The sequence below is a fragment of the Leptopilina boulardi genome, unplaced genomic scaffold (genome assembly GCF_019393585.1).
Source record: "Leptopilina boulardi isolate dan_hultmark-lab unplaced genomic scaffold, ZJU_Lbou_2.1 LbouV2_119, whole genome shotgun sequence".
NCBI classification, from domain to species: domain Eukaryota; kingdom Metazoa; phylum Arthropoda; class Insecta; order Hymenoptera; family Figitidae; genus Leptopilina; species Leptopilina boulardi.
Genome location: NW_026137662.1, coordinates 205,494 through 224,578, shown reverse-complemented (window position 1 = coordinate 224,578; position 19,085 = coordinate 205,494). Strand labels below are relative to the sequence as shown.

At 30.9% G+C, this 19,085-nt stretch overlaps 3 protein-coding genes across 3 annotated transcripts in view; 2 read left to right on the top strand and 1 right to left on the bottom strand.

Moving 5' to 3' along the window:
• LOC127283820 (pikachurin) overlaps nucleotides 1-19,085 on the top strand; it is an 84,850-nt gene that overhangs the window by 20,105 nt on the left and 45,660 nt on the right. The window contains exons 3-5 of the mRNA XM_051308915.1: nucleotides 71-187; nucleotides 13,903-14,141; nucleotides 14,475-14,739. Coding sequence (XP_051164872.1) covers nucleotides 71-187; nucleotides 13,903-14,141; nucleotides 14,475-14,739 — 621 coding nt within the window. The remainder of the gene's footprint in view (nucleotides 1-70; nucleotides 188-13,902; nucleotides 14,142-14,474; nucleotides 14,740-19,085) is intronic.
• Nucleotides 1,089-2,342, top strand: LOC127283941 (uncharacterized). The gene is made up of 3 exons (XM_051309112.1): nucleotides 1,089-1,136; nucleotides 1,262-1,367; nucleotides 1,569-2,342. The coding sequence occupies exons 2-3, from the start codon at nucleotides 1,275-1,277 to the stop codon at nucleotides 2,223-2,225; spliced, it is 750 nt and encodes a 249-aa protein (XP_051165069.1). The 5' UTR covers nucleotides 1,089-1,136; nucleotides 1,262-1,274; the 3' UTR covers nucleotides 2,226-2,342.
• LOC127283905 (uncharacterized) lies at nucleotides 5,883-7,594 on the bottom strand. The gene is made up of 3 exons (XM_051309027.1): nucleotides 7,472-7,594; nucleotides 7,051-7,156; nucleotides 5,883-6,849 (listed from the first exon to the last, which is right to left on the bottom strand). Exons 2-3 carry the CDS (start codon nucleotides 7,141-7,143, stop codon nucleotides 5,986-5,988), a joined length of 957 nt encoding a protein of 318 aa, XP_051164984.1. The 5' UTR covers nucleotides 7,144-7,156; nucleotides 7,472-7,594; the 3' UTR covers nucleotides 5,883-5,985.

The window sequence follows — 19,085 nt, the reverse complement described above, 5'->3', positions numbered from 1 at the left end:
TTTTTTAAATTCTTTATATCTAATTATGAAAAATATAATTAATTTTTTCTCGTGCTTTTATTTTTTGCAGGAAGATGCGGACATGGTTCACCCTGTGAACAATTGTGTTACGAACTTCACGATGGTATGTACGAGTGTGACTGTAGAGATGGATATATTCTTCATAAAAATGGATACAGCTGTGCTGGTGAGTCATTTAATTGTTTCGTTTTTAATTTAATTTAGATTTAATAGATTTTTCTTTATGAAACACATATGTATTTATAAAGGGGATTTTTATTTTACCCTCTGTGTAATGATGATTTATCTTCAAATTAGCGTTATAGAACGTAATTCCCCTGTTATAAACCTCCCTTTCCCCTTGCGTACGCCTCTTTTTTTTAATTAATTAACTTGTTAGAAACATTTTTTTACCACAACATCAATAATAGTATTACGCCGAAAAAAATATTCTGAAATTTAGAATATATGGACTTTTTTAAAATATTTTATACTTAAATTCAGTATGTAATATTCTTAAAATTAGAATATATTCAAAATGTTTTTTTGTGTATTATATATATTTGCCGTGTTTCTCGAAAACAGTCAGTTATAATATATAATAATACAAAACAATAGTATAATACTATTTGTTGATGTATTTGTAGATATTATGAAATATGTAGAGATTCTCGAAATAGATAAATTTAATTTTAACTTTTCTTAAACAATTGCTTTAATAAAGTGTTTATAACGGTGATGTGTGTACGTGAATCATTGTTTGTATGAGCACTGTCTTGTGTGAGTTGTTTGTGTATACACAATCATGAATGAGAATAAAGAATATCAAATGAGCAGTGGCAAGAGAAGGGACTTTCCACTTTGCAAAATACAAGCATACAATTCCAAGTGTGCGTATGCATTTCTTTATCGTAGTGTACACTTGCGCTCTGTCTTCGGATAAACTCCCCCACGTATATATATATATACATATTATAACTATACTTTGAAACGAGTAAATCCCTGGATGAAGAAAACTTAGTGATTCCCAGTGGACAAGATACCGGTTTCTTTTCATCGGCGTTCGTATATAAATTCTCATCCAGATATGAAAATTATCAAACTCGAGCTAACTGCCGAAGAAGTAATTACAATTGGTAAATATTATTGAAATATTTATATATTTTTAAATATTTAAATTCTTTACTTTCCAAATCTAAATTAGTTACAAAGTAAATCTAAAATAATAATTAAAAAAATAAATATTAAACACTGATTTTAGAAACAACTGTAAAATGAAGTGCACTTTGGTACTGGCTCTCGTAGCCACATGTTTGTCTTTATCCCTTGCACATCTTCCAAAAAGACAAGGACCACCAGTCTTGATTGTAAGTTGAAACATTATTCTAGATTACAAACAAAAAATATTATTTCGAATATATTGCGCGCTGCAGTGATGGTAACCAATGAAATCACTGTGAGCTACAATGAAGGAGGAGCATCAGGTAGTGCACAGTGTGACAAGTTACCCCCACTCTTCGCAAGTACACTGCGTAGTTGTAACTAGAATGAAATTTAATCCATTGTAGAATCGTCCACCACCACCTAAACCGCATCACTATGCAAGAGAAGCCAATCCTCAAGGATCAGTCAGCGCTACAGTTCAGCAACCATTGAGTGGTCCAGATCGTCGGCCAACTTACAATCTTGATTACAATCACAACATTTGGGAGGGCAAAAATGGACACGTTTCAGCCTCAGGCGGTGCTGTCAAATTACCTGGGCAAAGATGGGAACCCCAAGTTGGAATCCAGGGACAGTGGCGATTCCGAAGAGAAGCAAATCCTCAAGGATCAGTCAGCGCTACAGTTCAGAAACCATTGAGTGGTCCAGAGCGTCGGCCAACTTACAATATTGATTACAATCACAAAATTTGGGAAGGTAAAAATGGACAAGTTTCGGCAAGTGGTGGTGCTGTCAAATTACCTGGGCAGAGATGGGAACCCCAAGTTGGAATTCGAGGACAGTGGCGATTCCGAAGAGAAGCTAATCCCCAAGGATCAGTCAGCGGTACATATCAACAACCATTGAGTGGTCCAGATCGTCGGCCAACTTACAATATTGATTACAACCATAAAATTTGGGAGGGCAAAAATGGACACGTGTCAGCATCAGGTGGTGCTGCCAAATTTCCGGGTCAGAGATGGCAACCCCAAGTTGGAATTCAAGGACAGTGGAGATTTTAATCAGAAATCTGATTCTGAAAATAATTCAGTATTAAAGACTGAGGATTATCTTGTAAATAGATAGATGTAAATATTTTTTTAATTCGTGAATAAATTATAAATTAGAAAACAGAATAATTCTTGTGCAGTTTTAGATTTGATCTTTCAGATAATGAATATTGGAAAAGCAATAGTTTTTCGCTAATTTGTTGCTAAAAGCAGATTATGTAACAATTTTACAATATTTTATACTTAAATGTAATATTTTTGAAAATTAATTAATTTCAGTTTACGGGTTTTTCTCCTTAGAGAGTCTTAGAAGTTCTATTTTTTTCTTTTTTGATTTCCAAAAGCATCTTTGCCTCTTTCCGTTTTTTTGTGGTTAGAGCATTTATACGCCTCTGCGGACTATTTATTTTCTTGAGCCTCTCTATTTATCGTCATGCCAACTTATCCATAGAGTATATACTCTTCTCTCTATCTCTCATCGAGAGGACTCTTCGAACTCTTCCTCTTAAAGAAAGAAAGACTCCATCCGGATTACTTGAGTCTTGGCCCCAGGCTCATTCAACTGAGATAAACGCGAGATCCTTCGCTCTCATCTTCGACCCGGTTCATCCTTTCCTTCCTTCCTCTTTTACTTTCTTTTTTTTCTTGTTTTATTTCACTTACGTTCGCCGAGACCATGTCGAACTCAATTTCACTCTCTCGCCTTTCATCACGTCATAAAATCGTTTCGTCGAGTCGACCCTCTACCAAAAAATATCCGAAGCTAATGCCCCACACCTTGTCGAATGAGGGATCCCAAAATGTATATATATAGAGGACGGGAACTTCGTCTGTGAAAATATCCACACTCCATTGGCCAGACGAGTTTCTCTCTCCTCTGAAATTTCCAATTTTTCACGAAAATACATGTCTCGAGTTGATTTCATTTTCCTTTCTTGAAAATTGCCAGTTGAAACGATATTAGAAGTGATATTCCGCTCGAATGGAATAGTTGCCCCAAAAATCAATAGTTTGTCGATTTATAAAGGTTAAGGTTGATTAAAGACGATACACGTTGAAAGGCTTATCTTATAAATTAATTACACGGAGAAAAAGGATTTGTTACATGTATTTTTTTTAGAAAAAATTTAATTTTTTTCTTTATTTAACTTGATCCCTTGAAAAAAATGTATTGACTTAAACATTCAGCTCACAGAAGGGAAGAAATAGGCATATATTGGAAATTCCAGGTGAAATAGTTTGAAAACTAAAACAAAAAATGGGGGAAAAATAGTTATTTAGTGAAAAAGCATAAGAGAGGGTATTTTGACAAATTGCTTCTTTGCTGTAGTGTGCGTGTATGTGTGTGAATCAGCAAAAAAAAAAAAAAAAAACATTTGGAAAGAGTTCTTCGTTGCTTTTCGCCATCTCGACAGGTCTGAAAGATTTTCCCCGAGTTTCATGGTATAGAACTAAAACGCGATCCATCATCATTTACTTGATCTTTGACATGAAGCCACTCGTCAGACTACATATATAACGTGTCCTAATAGATCACTTGATTTATCTCTGGATCAGTTGACTAATGCCATTTTATTCTTATATACATTCCTGGAAATAGTTGATGTTTGTTTTCTGAATATTAATGAAAATTGAAATTTTATAGTTTTTTTTTGCAAACTTTTAGGTCTCTAAAGAGAATAAAATAGAAAATTATTTTGCCAAGTTATTTTTTTTTTTAGTGAAAAATACTTAAGTTTTCTATTATATTTCTGTTTGAAAATAAAACTGACAGAATTTTTTATTAAAAATATTTGATACTATTTTTTTCTTTTTGTTAATTAAAAAAGAATGTAATTGGTAAAATTCCAAACACGCGAATTTTGCCTAGATGTGGGTGATAAAAAAAAATTAGAAACATTGTAGATCGTATATCACGTGCGGGACGCTTTGAAGGGGATGTACGAAATAACAGGGTGTCACGTCGACGTGGAATAAGAAGAGGAAGATTATTGGAAATGCATTTATTTCACGTCATCGGATGCCCACATCTACGAAAAGTGTTTTCCCAAGCACAAACGATTGCGGATGAAATATAATCGCAACTAAGTCACATAAAGTCATACAGTATATTAATATTGACACCGTCACTGATTTCATTCAATTTCTTTTCAAATTACAACTTTGCAATATGCCAATAACTTTAAAAGCGGGAATAATACACTGAAAGAAATTTTTCGTTTTTTCTGCCATAATTCTTGCTGTTTCTGTCATATCGTATAACTGAATTAACATGGAACTGTTACTGCCATACAGTTCGGGTAATCCAAACAAACGAATAGTACTTCCAAAGAGCAAGATGTCTGAATCAGACTTCACATGGCTAATATAACCTAACAAATTTATGGCTCGATAGCATTTCTTTCCGTGTAATAATAATTTATTATATTTATTATAATAATAATTATTATTTTTATAGTTTTTTTTAATGATTTCTGTTTTAATTATAGAGAATAATAAATTTTTTAATATTACTGCAGACAGAAATAATCTATTCATAAAAAAAATCCCTGCTCAGGACGTACAAATTAAATTTTCTATCATGGAGAAAGTTTGCAGTAGCAATTTTAAATAAAAAAAAATCCCTTCGAGAATCTGTTGGTAAATATAGGGAACTTTATAAAACCCTATAACGAGTGATTAATATTAATACGCTTAACTTGAATGTAAGCGCGAGTTTTAAACAGTTTTTTTCTTATGAATGCTTGGGGAGTATTTTATCACTTTATGTGTATAAACGATATGAAAAAATTTTTAAATTGTTTTTCAATTTTTTCAAGTGATAATCAATCGACAAAAGCCATCTTTTCAAAATCTCATTTTAACAGATTATTATTCATATGTCCGAAATCATCTATATATATATCCGCACATTTTCATTTGCGTGAAATTTCATTTCTCTGAATATTCGCAAAAAGTGGCACGAAATTTCATTTTTATCGAATTTCAATTTTTTTTTATATGCGCCTGAAAATTCATTTGACTGATTTCAATTTTTCTTCTTCCTCTATTTGCCTAATATTGTTTGAATCGCAATATTAAAATAGGACAAATTAACAAAAAATAATTATTATGTAATTTTGAAAATCAGTAAATTTGTTTATTTGCGAACAGTGAGTCATTAGTCGAGAATGTTGGATGGCCTTTGTTTCACTCGATTAATCAGGTTTTGCACCTAAACGCTCGTGACCCCCTGGGGGAGTCATTCTGATTGGCTTGTCGACGGAAACGGAAGCCAAGTTGCAGTCCGATTTGAGGTTTCCATCTCTCATCCGGTGGCTTCTGAGCTTCACCTCCGGGACCAAATGTAACTGTGTTTGTTTTCGAAAATGTTGTGTGTTGGTAGTCCACTTTGTAGAACGGATGACATTCTAGACTCGAGTGGTTTGCCAACCTGGCCGTTCACAGTTTCACTGGTATTGACCTCTCAACAAAACTATAGGAGTTCCCTTTCGCAAAGCTATATATACTCTATCAAAGGTTTGTAAATTTTTCCCTTTAAAAAAAGTGGTGAAATTAGATATTTAACTCTGTTGGGAATTTATCCAATTCAAAATTTTTCAAATTATTTAACTCCATTTTTCATACAAAAAGGTTATTGCTTTTTCAATTTTCGTTAACTACACAAGGTTAATTTATTAAATGATTTATAATTTATTTACAAATTTAAAAAATACAATTTTTGAAGGATACAGTCTTTAATACTGAATTATTTTCAGAATCATATTTCTGATTAAAATCTCCATTGTCCTCGAATTCCAACTTGGGGATCCCATCTCTGCCCAGGTAATTTGACAGCACCACCACTTGCCGAAACTTGTCCATTTTTACCTTCCCAAATTTTGTGATTGTAATCAATATTGTAAGTTGGCCGACGATCTGGACCACTCAATGGTTGCTGAACTGTAGCGCTGACTGATCCTTGAGGATTTGCTTCTCTTCGGAATCGCCACTGTCCTTGGATTCCAACTTGAGGTTGCCATCTCTGACCCGGAAATTTGGCAGCACCGCCTGAGGCTGAAACGTGTCCATTTTTGCCCTCCCAAATTTTGTGGTTGTAATCAATATTGTAAGTTGGCCGACGATCTGGACCACTCAATGGTTGTTGATATGTACCGCTGACTGATCCTTGGGGATTAGCTTCTCTTCGAAATCGCCACTGTCCTCGAATTCCAACTTGGGGTTCCCATCTCTGCCCAGGTAATTTGACAGCACCACCACTTGCCGAAACTTGTCCATTTTTACCCTCCCAAATGTTGTGATTGTAATCAATATTGTAAGTTGGCCGACGATCTGGACCACTCAATGGTTGTTGATATGTACCGCTGACTGATCCTTGAGGATTTGCTTCTCTTCGGAATCGCCACTGTCCTTGGATTCCAACTTGAGGTTGCCATCTCTGACCCGGAAATTTGGCAGCACCGCCTGAGGCTGAAACGTGTCCATTTTTGCCCTCCCAAATTTTGTGGTTGTAATCAATATTGTAAGTCGGACGACGATCTGGACCACTCAATGGTTGCTGAACTGTAGCGCTGACTGATCCTTGAGGATTGGCTTCTCTTGCATAGCGATGCGGTTTAGGTGGTGGTGGACGATTCTACAATGGATTAAATTTCATTCTAGTTACAACTACGCAGTGTACTTGCGAAGAGTGGGGGTAACTTGTCACACTGTGCACTACCTGATGCTCCTCCTTCATTGTAGCTCACAGTGATTTCATTGGTTACCATCACTGCAGCGCGCAATATATTCGAAATAATATTTTTTGTTTGTAATCTAGAATAATGTTTCAACTTACAATCAAGACTGGTGGTCCTTGTCTTTTTGGAAGATGTGCAAGGGATAAAGACAAACATGTGGCTACGAGAGCCAGTACCAAAGTGCACTTCATTTTACTGTTGTTTCTAAAATCAGTGTTTAATTTTTATTATTTAATTACTGTTTTTGGATTTACCTGACAATTGTTTTTTATATTGTTTTTAAAAATACCTTTGTATCTACAAGGGTATTTTTAAATAATTTTGAAATTATTATTAATGAATCGCTACCTCTGAATAAAATGAAGCAGTATTGTTCCATTTTATTTATAATATATTGTTTTTCATATCATTTAATTTAATGAATTTGTTTGTTATTTTTTGTGTTAATATTTGAATATATTAATTAATATTTCAATAGTAAGTTTAATATATATAAATGTATAATTAAATGGAGCTTACCAAATGTTACTGCTGCTTCTACAGTTAGTTCGAGTTTGATATAATTTTCGGAGCTGGATAAGAATTTATATAGGAACGTTGATGAAAAGAAATCGCCATCTTGTTTTCGGGGAATCACTAACTTTCCTTCATCCAGGGATTTACTCGTTTCAAAGTATATAGTAATATTATATATTTATTTGCAGACAACTGCAAGTGTGCAGAATTATATAGAAATGCTCACGTATAAGGAATTGCATGTTTGTATTTTGCTAAGTGGAAATTCCCTTCTAACTTGCCACTGCACTGCTCATTTGATTCTTTATTCTCATTCATGTTTGTGTACACAAACAACTCACACAAGACAGTGTTCATTCAAACGATGATTCACAAGTGTACACACATTACAGTTACAATCAACTTTATTAAATCAATTGTTAGAAAATAAGTTCATACTAAATTAAATTTTTAAAATATTTTCTCTATATTCTATATTCTAATATTTTATAATACAATTTATTATTTTTATTATTATTATAATTATCACAAAAATTTTTGCAAAAGTTTTAACAGCATTTGTTTAAAGTTCATTATCAGCAATAATTCTGACGCACAAAAGCGATGAACGGTGTAATTGTTATGTCAATATTTTTTTCATCTTATTAAAGATGAGTCTTATCGCATACTAAAATACTAATTTAAATCAGCTGGGATTCACAGTTAATATTTACATTTTTTTCCCCGTTCTTTTTTATTTTTTATTATACCACAAAAAGTCTTTTTTATTTTTAATATTTTTTTTGTAAGGAATTTAAGTTTTTTTTTTTGATATGCAATTGAGTCATTTTTCTTAATTCTTTATTAATAAAAAAAATTCATATTTCTCTATGTATAAGAAATATGGAATTAAGTTTTTTCTTCATATAAAATTGAGTAATTTTTTTAAAATGTTCATAATATTGAAAATTTTTTCTGTATTTGAGAAGAATTTCTTCTTTTTTTTAAATTTGTGAAAAAAATATTAATGCGTATATATGATATGGATGAAATGTAACAAAAAGTTTGAAGTTTCATAGTAGAAAACTCGTGTGAATGAGGCTTTCATACATAATTGTACGCGAACTTTTTTTTTATATAAAGCACAAAGGCCTAGTGAACTGGTGAACTTTTACGAGTGGCCTCTCCAAGCTTCTTTTTTTACGTTTATTTCAAAAGTCTATCTTTTTTTTCGAGAGAGTATCCCATCGTATATATAAAACCCATACCCTCTCTCTAAATCTGAATCAGTAGAAATTTTACTAATTCAATCAGTACTTTTCATTTTAACTGAAGTTTCAGTGATTTTTTGAAATTTACTAATATAATTAGTGAATATACAAGCAATAGAAAATAACTTATGTAAAACAGTAATTTGTATATAACATAACCTTTAAAATTAACTATTAAATCAGTAGATTTTGCGGCCGCCGCCATATATTTATATTACTGATTCAATCGGTAATTGATATTTTACTATAATTGAATCAGTAAATTTCTACTAATTATCAGTTGCTCAATTCTCGCTATGGCAATTAGTAGATTTCTACTGCTAATCAGTGAAATATGACTGATTCAGATTTAGAGGGCTCGATGTCTCTATAGATTCTCAGAGGTTTCTGTCAGCAGCTATCGACAGTTTTGATATTAATAAATAAAGTTCTTCTTGAAACGCGCGTATATATATAACTCAATATATTTCAAACCACATTTCATGATCAAGATTAATTCAACTTTTCATCCCCCTCTTTTGTAAAATCAAAACTTGAATTTCTATATATCTCTAATCTTGCAAACTTCTCAAATCGCTTTTTCGATATTGATTTGCCTCGAAAGACATTAAACTTTACTCCCATATTAATTCTATATCTGGTTATACTATTAATCAGGTAAATTTTCCTGTTTCTGTATATAGAAAATTCATGGGTTGATTGGAAAATGTTTTGAAGTCGAATCATTTATGCTAAAATTTAGAGGAATTACAAAAAACGATAGATTATTTATTTTTTAATAATTTTTTTCTTATTTTTATATATTTTATTTATTTTATCTATTTGCTGATATCGCGATATAAATAAATATCTTTTCTTCTGTCCGGTATTTTTTTTTTGTGTGAAAAGCGGGGAAAAACTAGACATGATTTTTGCATCAAGCAGTGTTGAGAGTTGAGGATTATCGTCATAAACAATAACCTTCATAATGGTGATACCTTGAGTGATAAAGCTCATGCAACTTTGTAAAGCTCGGGCCACAAAAAAATTTTCTGAAATGCGACACCTCACACACGCTCGTAGTAAATAAAAAAAAAAGAAAAAATTCACCACGTATTTTTGACATTTTTTTTTGTTTCTTAATAATTAGACACCTACCTACATTTATTTCAATATACTATTTTTTTCATTATTATCGTCACATTTTTTTTGGGAAAAAAAAATTTGTTATAAATATTTTTTTATAAAAATAAAATCAACGTTTTTATAAAAAATTTCTTTATAGAAAAATTTTTTTAACATATATGTATCTATTAGTGTTTTTCCTTAATATTTTCATTCATGTTTTACACGTGTCACAAATTTAGTATAGCTTTCAGGAAAACTTGCAATTTTCCAAACTTTTGGTTTGAAAGTAACAAAAGTTTTTCTTTGTTATAACACTACCTACCACCACTACTACTACCATACCGAGCGGAAAACGTCGGGTGTTCCTAACGATAAAAGCCCAAGAATATATATGAGCAAATATGAATGATTTCGACTTTCAACTTTAACAATTTCCCAAAAAACTTGCCAAGTTTTTACTCTATTTTATAACTGAGTCGTAAAAATAAACTTTTATCCTTTTTCGATTTTTACATTTCGCGATACAATAAAAATGACATCATTTTCAAATTTAATTTCAATGGGAAAAACAAAAAATTTCATTTTTATACATAGAAGAAAAAAATATTTTATAATTATTATATTATATTTATATTTTATAATTATTAAATTATAAAAAATTAATTATTTATTATTAGCTTTTAAAGAAAGTATTATATATATTATAAAATTCAGTTATCAAATTTTTTTTTATTATGAAAAGAGTAAATGGAGTAATAAAATAATATAATAATAAACTACATCAAGGTGTTTGTTGCGATACTTTATGGAGATAATTTATTTCTTGGGTTTTTTTTTATAGACTGAACTTAATATAATTCAAGTAAAGTGACCTCCAATAAAAAAGTATTTAATTTATAAGCGTAACAATTAACCAGTGACCTGTTATGAAGCCCTTTTAATGAAGATTTCTTTAGATTCTATTTTTATCAAAGGTTTTAAATTAAATCAATATAATTTTAAAATAATGCCCATATAACGTCCTCCAAATATAGGATTGTAAATTTCTCCAATATATTTCTTTTCGATAAAAGATAATTTTTAAAAATAGTTTTTTTAAAATGAGAATATTATTCAATATAGAATATATTATATGTAAAAATAAATCATTAATTAATTAATTATTTAATTACTAATTTTATCGAAATTAGTGTTCTAAATTAATTAAAAATATTTAATCATACTGTATTAGAGAAATTTATTTTTTCTTTTCTACGTGTATATATAATGCTCTAAATTATAATAATAGAAGTTTTTTCGATGCTTTTCCTTACAACCGGATGGAAGGAACTTTATCCGGATGGGTAATTCATTACGTTGCCTCGCTAGGTTTAATCTCTATGCAAATTTTGCGGTGAAAAAAAAAATAATGATTCGTTTAAGCAGAAAAATATTTATTTGCCAAGAAGAAGCTTTATACTGCTTTTTCTGGAAAATAAATTATTGTTTTTCATTGCAATATACCTTGAAATGTCTCTTCATCTTTCTTGTTTCTTTTCGGTATGAATCTCTATACCTTTTGCATATTTATAATAAAAAAAATTTCCTAACTTCGTATTTTGCATTTTGAATTTTTATAGAATTAAAAATTTATCCAATATAAGAAGAAAAATGATTTCAAAATTTTAAGATTAAAAATAATTTATAATAAGTAATTAATTTAATTAAAATTAAAAAACAAATGTCTTTTTATTATTTCAATCTCGAAAGTTTCTTGAGAAATCTGATCCGAGATTTAAAAAAAAAACTTAATTTACAATTTTGAATGGATTTTTTATGCAAAAAGAAAAGTGTTATCTTTTCTTTGTCGCGATGGTAAGATAAAGAAGAACATAGGGAAGCACACACATAGTGAATGCATTTAGAATTTTCTCTTATGTAGTTAGAGAATATCCAAGAAAATGACGACCGGGGTCGTAACTAGTTTTGCCTCTCTCTCTCTCTTATGCACTTGACGACGTATCTCTCAACTATTCGTCAGACGCATTAAATTGCAAACTCAAATGGATTTGCCTAACTCGCAAATTCCCGCTTCAGCCATCTTGCGCGTTTGGAAACTTTCGTTCGAGGTTTTAGCAGATTATGCGAAAAAAATTGTCTTGAAAAAAAAGTCAGGCTACACTTTATCCAAGAATATTATTGTGTGGCTTCGATTCTCGTAAAAAAAAGTTTCCTCCCCCCTCTTGAAACTTTAACGAGTTTGAATATTAACTATTCCGAAAGATGTGAAAAAAAACAATGTTTACTATGTTTTTTTCTTCTCAAGAAAAAAAAGTTACTTTTAAGAGTTTTTAATCCAGTAATAAAAAGGCGATTTTTGAGGAATTTCTTTTTCTTTTTGGAATTTCAATTTGAATTATATATTTATATGTTTTGCTGTAGGACGGATAACTTGCAATAAATATTTTTTCGCCAGCAAAGTGAAATGAGAAATATCGTAAATAAAAGGCGACTATCTCTCTTTTTTTTAAAATATTTCGTTCACATGAATGTTTCAATCTTTTTTAAAGCCTCTGGTTTTTAGTTTTTTACGCCGCAGATTTGTAGAACTATTTTTTAATTTCAGAGCGAATATTCCCAAAGGGATGTTATCTCCTAATCGATAAAAGGAGGTAGGTTTGAATAACACAGGTGACACGACCCAAAAGGATTCTAGTAAAATTGAAAATCATTTCGCATTCACAAAAAAAAATCGTTTTTTTTTCTCATCAAATGCAGTGGGAAAAAACATTAATTTCAACATTTCCTTCCTGGTTTTTTTCCCCTAAACTACATACATATAGAAAAATTTATATTTTCCCCTTGAAAATTAGTTTTTGTATAATAATTCTTTTGTTTCGGTTTTTGTAATTTTTTCGGTCTCCATAAAACAATTGTCTTCCGTTTTTTATTGTTAAATTGAAATTATAAATTATTTTGTTTTCTAGAATCAAAATTTATTTAATTTTTTTTAAGTTGAATGAAGAATGTGTAATATATTTGACAATGTTTTTCACAAACTGATTGTTTATATTTCAGTTGGGAAAATTGGACTTTATAGGTTGAATTTACAAGTTTTGGACAGCATCTTCACGAAATGACTTGAGAACTTTTTCTTCCCTTGGCACGACCTTTTGTTATCTAGATTTCCCAGTTCTCTTTATTTTTGTCCATCTAACATCCCCCCCTTCCACTTCTTTTGCTGCCTCGGTGGATTCGAGTTAAGAAAAATTTATTGTTCAAGTTTTCGTCTCTAGAATATAACAGGACACACTCTTGAAAAGGTCATTTCAAAACTCTTCCGCAACAATATCAAAACCTACAACTAAAAGTCCCTTATTCCTCGACCAATTTGACAATATTCTTGGTGCAATAAACGTTTTAAAAAAATTATGTCATAATTTCATATCAGTTGTGTTATTTTTATCTTCTTGAGTTTTTTTTTTTTTATTTATTTATTCAATAAAGAAATAACTAATCCGAACGTATTGTATTTTTAAGCCGGTTGTATGTCTAAGGGTTTCTCGAATAATGTATATAGCTCTCTGTCCCTTCTTTCGAACCCTCACACATACAATCTAGTCGAACAATGGGAACAATAAAAGGTCCTTATCTCCTTTTATACTGAACAGCTTTTCAGAAAAAAAGCTGCTCAGTTTCTTCTTTACGTCACCCCTCACTGAAGAAATGGCGAAAAATTAATTTGTCCAACATTTAGTATAAAAAAATTGATTTGAAATTTTGTGCCAAAAACTGAAAATTGTGGGGGAATATTTTTTACGAAGTGAATATTTAATAAGATTCATTTATTTAAATATTTTCCGCATTTTTAAAAGTCTCGGGAAAATTGTAAAGAGAGACAGTAAATTTTTATCTTGAAGTTTACATATATAAGAAGTTTATGGAGTCATATAATGTTTGAAAATTTTATCGTCAAAATGGAAGCACAGTATATATTTTAAAAAATGTATGTGCGGATACTTTGGTCAAAATAGCTGCAAATAAATTTAAATTTTTTGTTATCGTATACGTTATTTTATTCTTTTTTTTTTATCGTAGAGCTGAATTCAACATCGCCATCGACGAGCGAATTTGAGGAATTGACGAGTGACCTCGAAAGTGATGAGTTAAGCAATGACAACGAAGAAGATGAGGAGGATGTTCTTTATATGCGTGGATCGTCATTTACGATACACCTTGACTCATCAGGAATGGAAAATTTTACTGAAAATTTCACGAGCAACGAGGAATCAGATAACGAGATTCCTCAAGGAACACAACTGCGACCTACATCACAAGTAAGTTTTATATCATCATTATTGAGATGGGGAAAAGAAAAATTTTAAAAAAAATTCTTCTCTTATACTTTATTTAAGACCGATGATAAAAAAAATAATTACAATTTGATTAACATATTTTTATATTTTGACTTTTATTTTCTTTTTGTAACTTTTTTTTGATGATGAAAATCTATTCGAAGAAGTTATTACCTTTTTTGAGAACGTGTTCCCTTTAATTCACTAAAAATCGAATGGATTGTTGATAGGTAGCATTGAAAGAAAATTGCTTTCGCCGATATTCATCTTAAATCCTTTTTCTTACTGCCTTTTTTTTGCTTCCTCTCCTTTTAGGGTCCGAATTTGGAACAAAAGCTTCCCTCAACGACAGAAAGAGTCTTGAGTACCGAATCTACTTGTTCTTTGGAATGTGGACCTGGAGGCAACTGTTACATAGAGGAACTTCGAAGTGACGACGACGATGACGACGAGGAAGACGACGAGGGGGAGGAAAACCTTTTCGAAGGAAACGACTTCGCCACGTCGAGACGAAAGCAAGAGTCCTTGAGGCAGAGGTGTCAATGCCCTCTTGGCAAAGGTGGCGATCGATGTCAGCATGGTGAGTGATTTCAATTTGCATGCCTATGGATAATTTAACACTCTTTTTTTATTTAGTTTCATTTCTTTTTTTAGTTCTTTTTTATTTTAAAATTAAATTTTTATTAAAGAACATTTGAAAATAATGTGTGTGCGTGTGTGGAAAATATTTCTCGTTTCTATGTGGTTGCGGTACAGTTTGACTCTCTTGTTTCTAGATAGTTGAACTATTTTGAAACTATTTAGATTATTTAGAAAGGTCAGGACAGTTAGATTGTCTAGTTTCTAGATATTTTAACTATTTAGAAACTATTCAGAAAGTTCAATACAGTTTTACTATTTAGTTTCTAGGTAGTTAAACTACATAGAAACTATCTAGTGCATAGATTATTTAGAATAGATTTAGAATAGTTTTGCTAGATAGAATCTATCTAGTTTTTCAATGGAAAACACATTAAAATCAAAAGAAGAAAAAGTGGATCGTTAAAATTAATATGGTAGTTTTGAGAATTTAGTTTATTACATAACTCGTGCTAAACGAAGCATGCAAAAGATTTTTTTGATTTCTTTGAATTTAAATTAGCTGAGAGTTGGAACTTCCCCTCGCCGTCTTATTGAAATAAAAAAGTTTTTGAATTGAACATTCGATCTTGATTGCTCTTAATCTCATCATAGTTCATAGAGCTCTCTCTCTCTCTTTCTCTTTCTCTCTCTTGCAATACAACTTCTCCATGGCTTTGGAAGTTTGAATTTCGTTCCTTTTAATTGGATTCCAGTATACACTATAATTACTAGATTTGGATTATGCTCGGAATTGTAGACAATAAAGAAATAGGAATATATGTACACAATAATTATTGTTCGCAATCTAAATTTATATTTTCACTTGAAAATGATTTTTTTGTGACAAATGTGTCTGATTTCAAATACGTAACTTTTTTTATATTCTGTAGAACAAATTTGGAAACTTTAAATTTTATAACATTTCCTCTGCGATGTTGTGCTTAATGGAAAGCTTACAAGCCTCAATGCAGCAACTTTAGAAGTCATAAAATTTAAAGACCCTTCTAGAAAGCTTCAACGCTTCCAGTTTTAAATTTTGCAAACTTCAGGAACCACTTTAGGATTCCCTCTATTTTTAAATGTTTTATCTTTAATCCTTCATATATGTACTTTTAGTTTCGTTTTTCTTTTTTTTATAGTATTGCGCGAATTTCAAAGAGTCTAATAGAGAAATCCAGTTCAATTTTTATTCTGTAATCTGTTTTTTAAAATTCGAAAATTGTCATTCTGGAGTGAAAAGGAAGTAATTAAACGAGTGGCAATTGGAGAATTTTTTTTCCACCTGATTGTACACTGAATTGTCGATTGTATTAACAATTGGAGAAACAAACAGTCCGGCAAATATGGTTGAGCTGCTCCACCGGAAACTAGTAGTCGAATTGAAAGTGGAAACTTCCGAGTTGAGAGAGAGAGAGATAGAAGGGGGTGGCGTTGATTCTCAATCGGAGTCTCTTTTGAACGGAAACTTTCCAGTCTCTCAACATCGACAACGAGAAACTTTCTCACAACTACTTCTCAATTTTCCTTGTTCGTTACTTCATTTTGAGTCTGTTGATTTGAACCTTAATAATTTCTCCCAATATACATGGTATAGAATACACTCTCAATTGTTAAAAGGTTTTTATCTTCTAGTTTTGAAAAGAATTTTATTTATAATTTATATTTGACAGAATTCGTAAAAAGTCGAATTTTTGTTTTACAGAACTTCCATTTGTCCGAATAAATATTTTGTCCTTGATTCGAGAGAGGTTATTATATTATGTGAATTTTCCAATACATAAACATATATAAGATAGTGTTTCGCGAATAGTGTTGGAATATTCTGCAATTTGGATACAGAACAGTGTTCGCTCATTAAATACGGTCGCAGCAAAGTCCTTTCCGTTATTGTAGTTACATAGTAACAAGTATTGGTTGGCTTACTGGCAAACGGCCAAAATGGCGTCCCGCACGCTAGATTAAACAGATTAACCGCACGCTCCTCCAGGTCCGAAGTATACGCGGACCTTGCCTTTCTAGAGACGTCGTTAAAAGCTCACTGTTTGCCGATAAATCCAATCCACGAGACTTATATAAGAATTGATTGCATGACTCTAACAAATGGAGATTCTTAACTCCCCCATTTTTTCGCAAATTTTTCTATTCGCAAATCGATTTCAAAAAATTATTATGAAAACTACATAGAATAACTGTCCTAACCTTTATAAATAGTCTAGATAGTTTCCATATAGTTTAACTATCCAAAAACTATATAGTTTCCATACAGTTCTCCTACTTAGAAACTAGACAGTTTTCATATCTAGGAAGTTATTCGTCGCAGCGTTACATTTTTAGCTAGTTTCTGTATATTTCAACTATACAATTACTATTTAGAAAATGTTGTAAATATATAGTCTAAATTACAGATATAAAATTGATAATTTTTAAACTAGATTCTGCTTTTAAATCGATTAAATTTTTTTTTAATTGTTATTTTGTTAATAAGGAATGAAATTCGTGAAACTGGACCAATTGTCGAGGGCAATGTTCATGGGCGTCAACGGGATTTTATTTCAAATGCGGGAAATGAGTCTGTGCTTTATTCAGTCAAGTGAAAATGTTGATCGGAATAGGATGTGCCCGAAGTGCGGGCACTCTGTCAGATTATTTACATATGAAAAGGTATTAAAGGAACATGCTTTTGGTACTGATCAATGCTATCTAAAATGAATGTGTGTTATATCCACAAAAATTACGATTTTCTTTCTTTTTTTTATTCAATAATTCAGAGTATTTTAATTAAAATGTTTAGAGTAAAACAAAAAAAATACAAGTTATGTTACTTATTCAAGTAATTAATTTAATTATTTAATTAACAATATGGGAAAATTAGATATTACTAGTGAAATATTAAGTAACAATAGATTTCCACATGTTCTGAATATTGCTCGAAAATACACTGACCTCGACTTTAGTAGGGGTCATCACGCAATAGAACTGATTTAGTCTCCACATACATATGTATTATCTAATCTTGTGTGTAACCACAGCATGTTTGCAATTCTCCATTCATTTGAGATCATTTTGCAGTACATCGTATATATCTTAAAGAGAAGTTCTCTTATTAGTTTCACGTTACAGAAAAAATGGCGCCATTTTCATCTTTACTTTAGTTTTCATAAAAATTTGGAGCAAAAACGGAACTATTTTAATTTTTGCTTCAAATTTTTTGTAAAACTAGAGTAACTAGAATTTCTATCTAGTTTTTATCTAGTTTCTATTCTAGTTTCTATATAGAATATTTAGAAAGGTCGGGGTAGCTTTTATAAATTCTATTTTAGTTTCGACATAGAATATTTAGGAAGATCTTGACAGTTATGTTCTATCTAGTTCGATTTCATGGTAGAAATTGACAGCTAGAAATATGGATTATTGAATTTTTAAATATCCCTTAAAAATCTCTATTCATATTATTTATATTTGAATCACAATTATTATTCGAATTCCGTTGGCGCTACAAATTTTGCTTAAATGTCCATTTGATAAATTGCCGAAAATTGGAACTATAAACAGAGAGAATTTGCGACTATGTAATTTATAGCCCTTTTTTAATGGTAAATTTGAGTTCTTCGCACTTTATACGTATATATGTTCAAAACAAATATATAATAAACAAGTAAACATTTTTTTCTGTCAAAATATATTAGGTAAATATTATCTTGAATTAATGAGGTGAACAAAATTTTTCAAAATTAAATTGATTCGTTTAATCATATGCATAACCTCAGGGCATTTGTATATATTCAATAAACAACAGTGCGAAAGTGAAAAACTTGCAAAAGAATTGAAAATTAAGAATTTAACATTCAAACATCATTCTATAGAGTCATATTTTTCACTTTTCTTTAATTGTTTTCAATTTGCAATTTCTTTATCGATAAGGTGTCATCTAGTTCACCTGTTTTCGAAATTTTAGTAAATCATTGAAGAAATAGAAAAGTTTTCATTCAATTAAAACATGTAGAATGTAAAACATTCGCTTTTTGAAATTGCTATAAAAGAATAAAAAAAAAGGGGAAATCTTTTGTCGGATTTGATGTGTCGTGTATAGTAGAAAAAAAACCGGTGCGTGTGCAAGAGAGGTTACACAGCGGTTGACCTATGGAATTTTTATTGAAATTCTCGGCGTTTTTCCACCTCAAGCCCTCGAATGCAAGGGTGTGCGTGGTGTATATGTGGATAGTTACGGGCAATGCTCAGTCTGGCAATAACAAGACCCCGAAAGGACCGCATTATTTTCACGAGTTGTAGTAGTAGCCACGTACT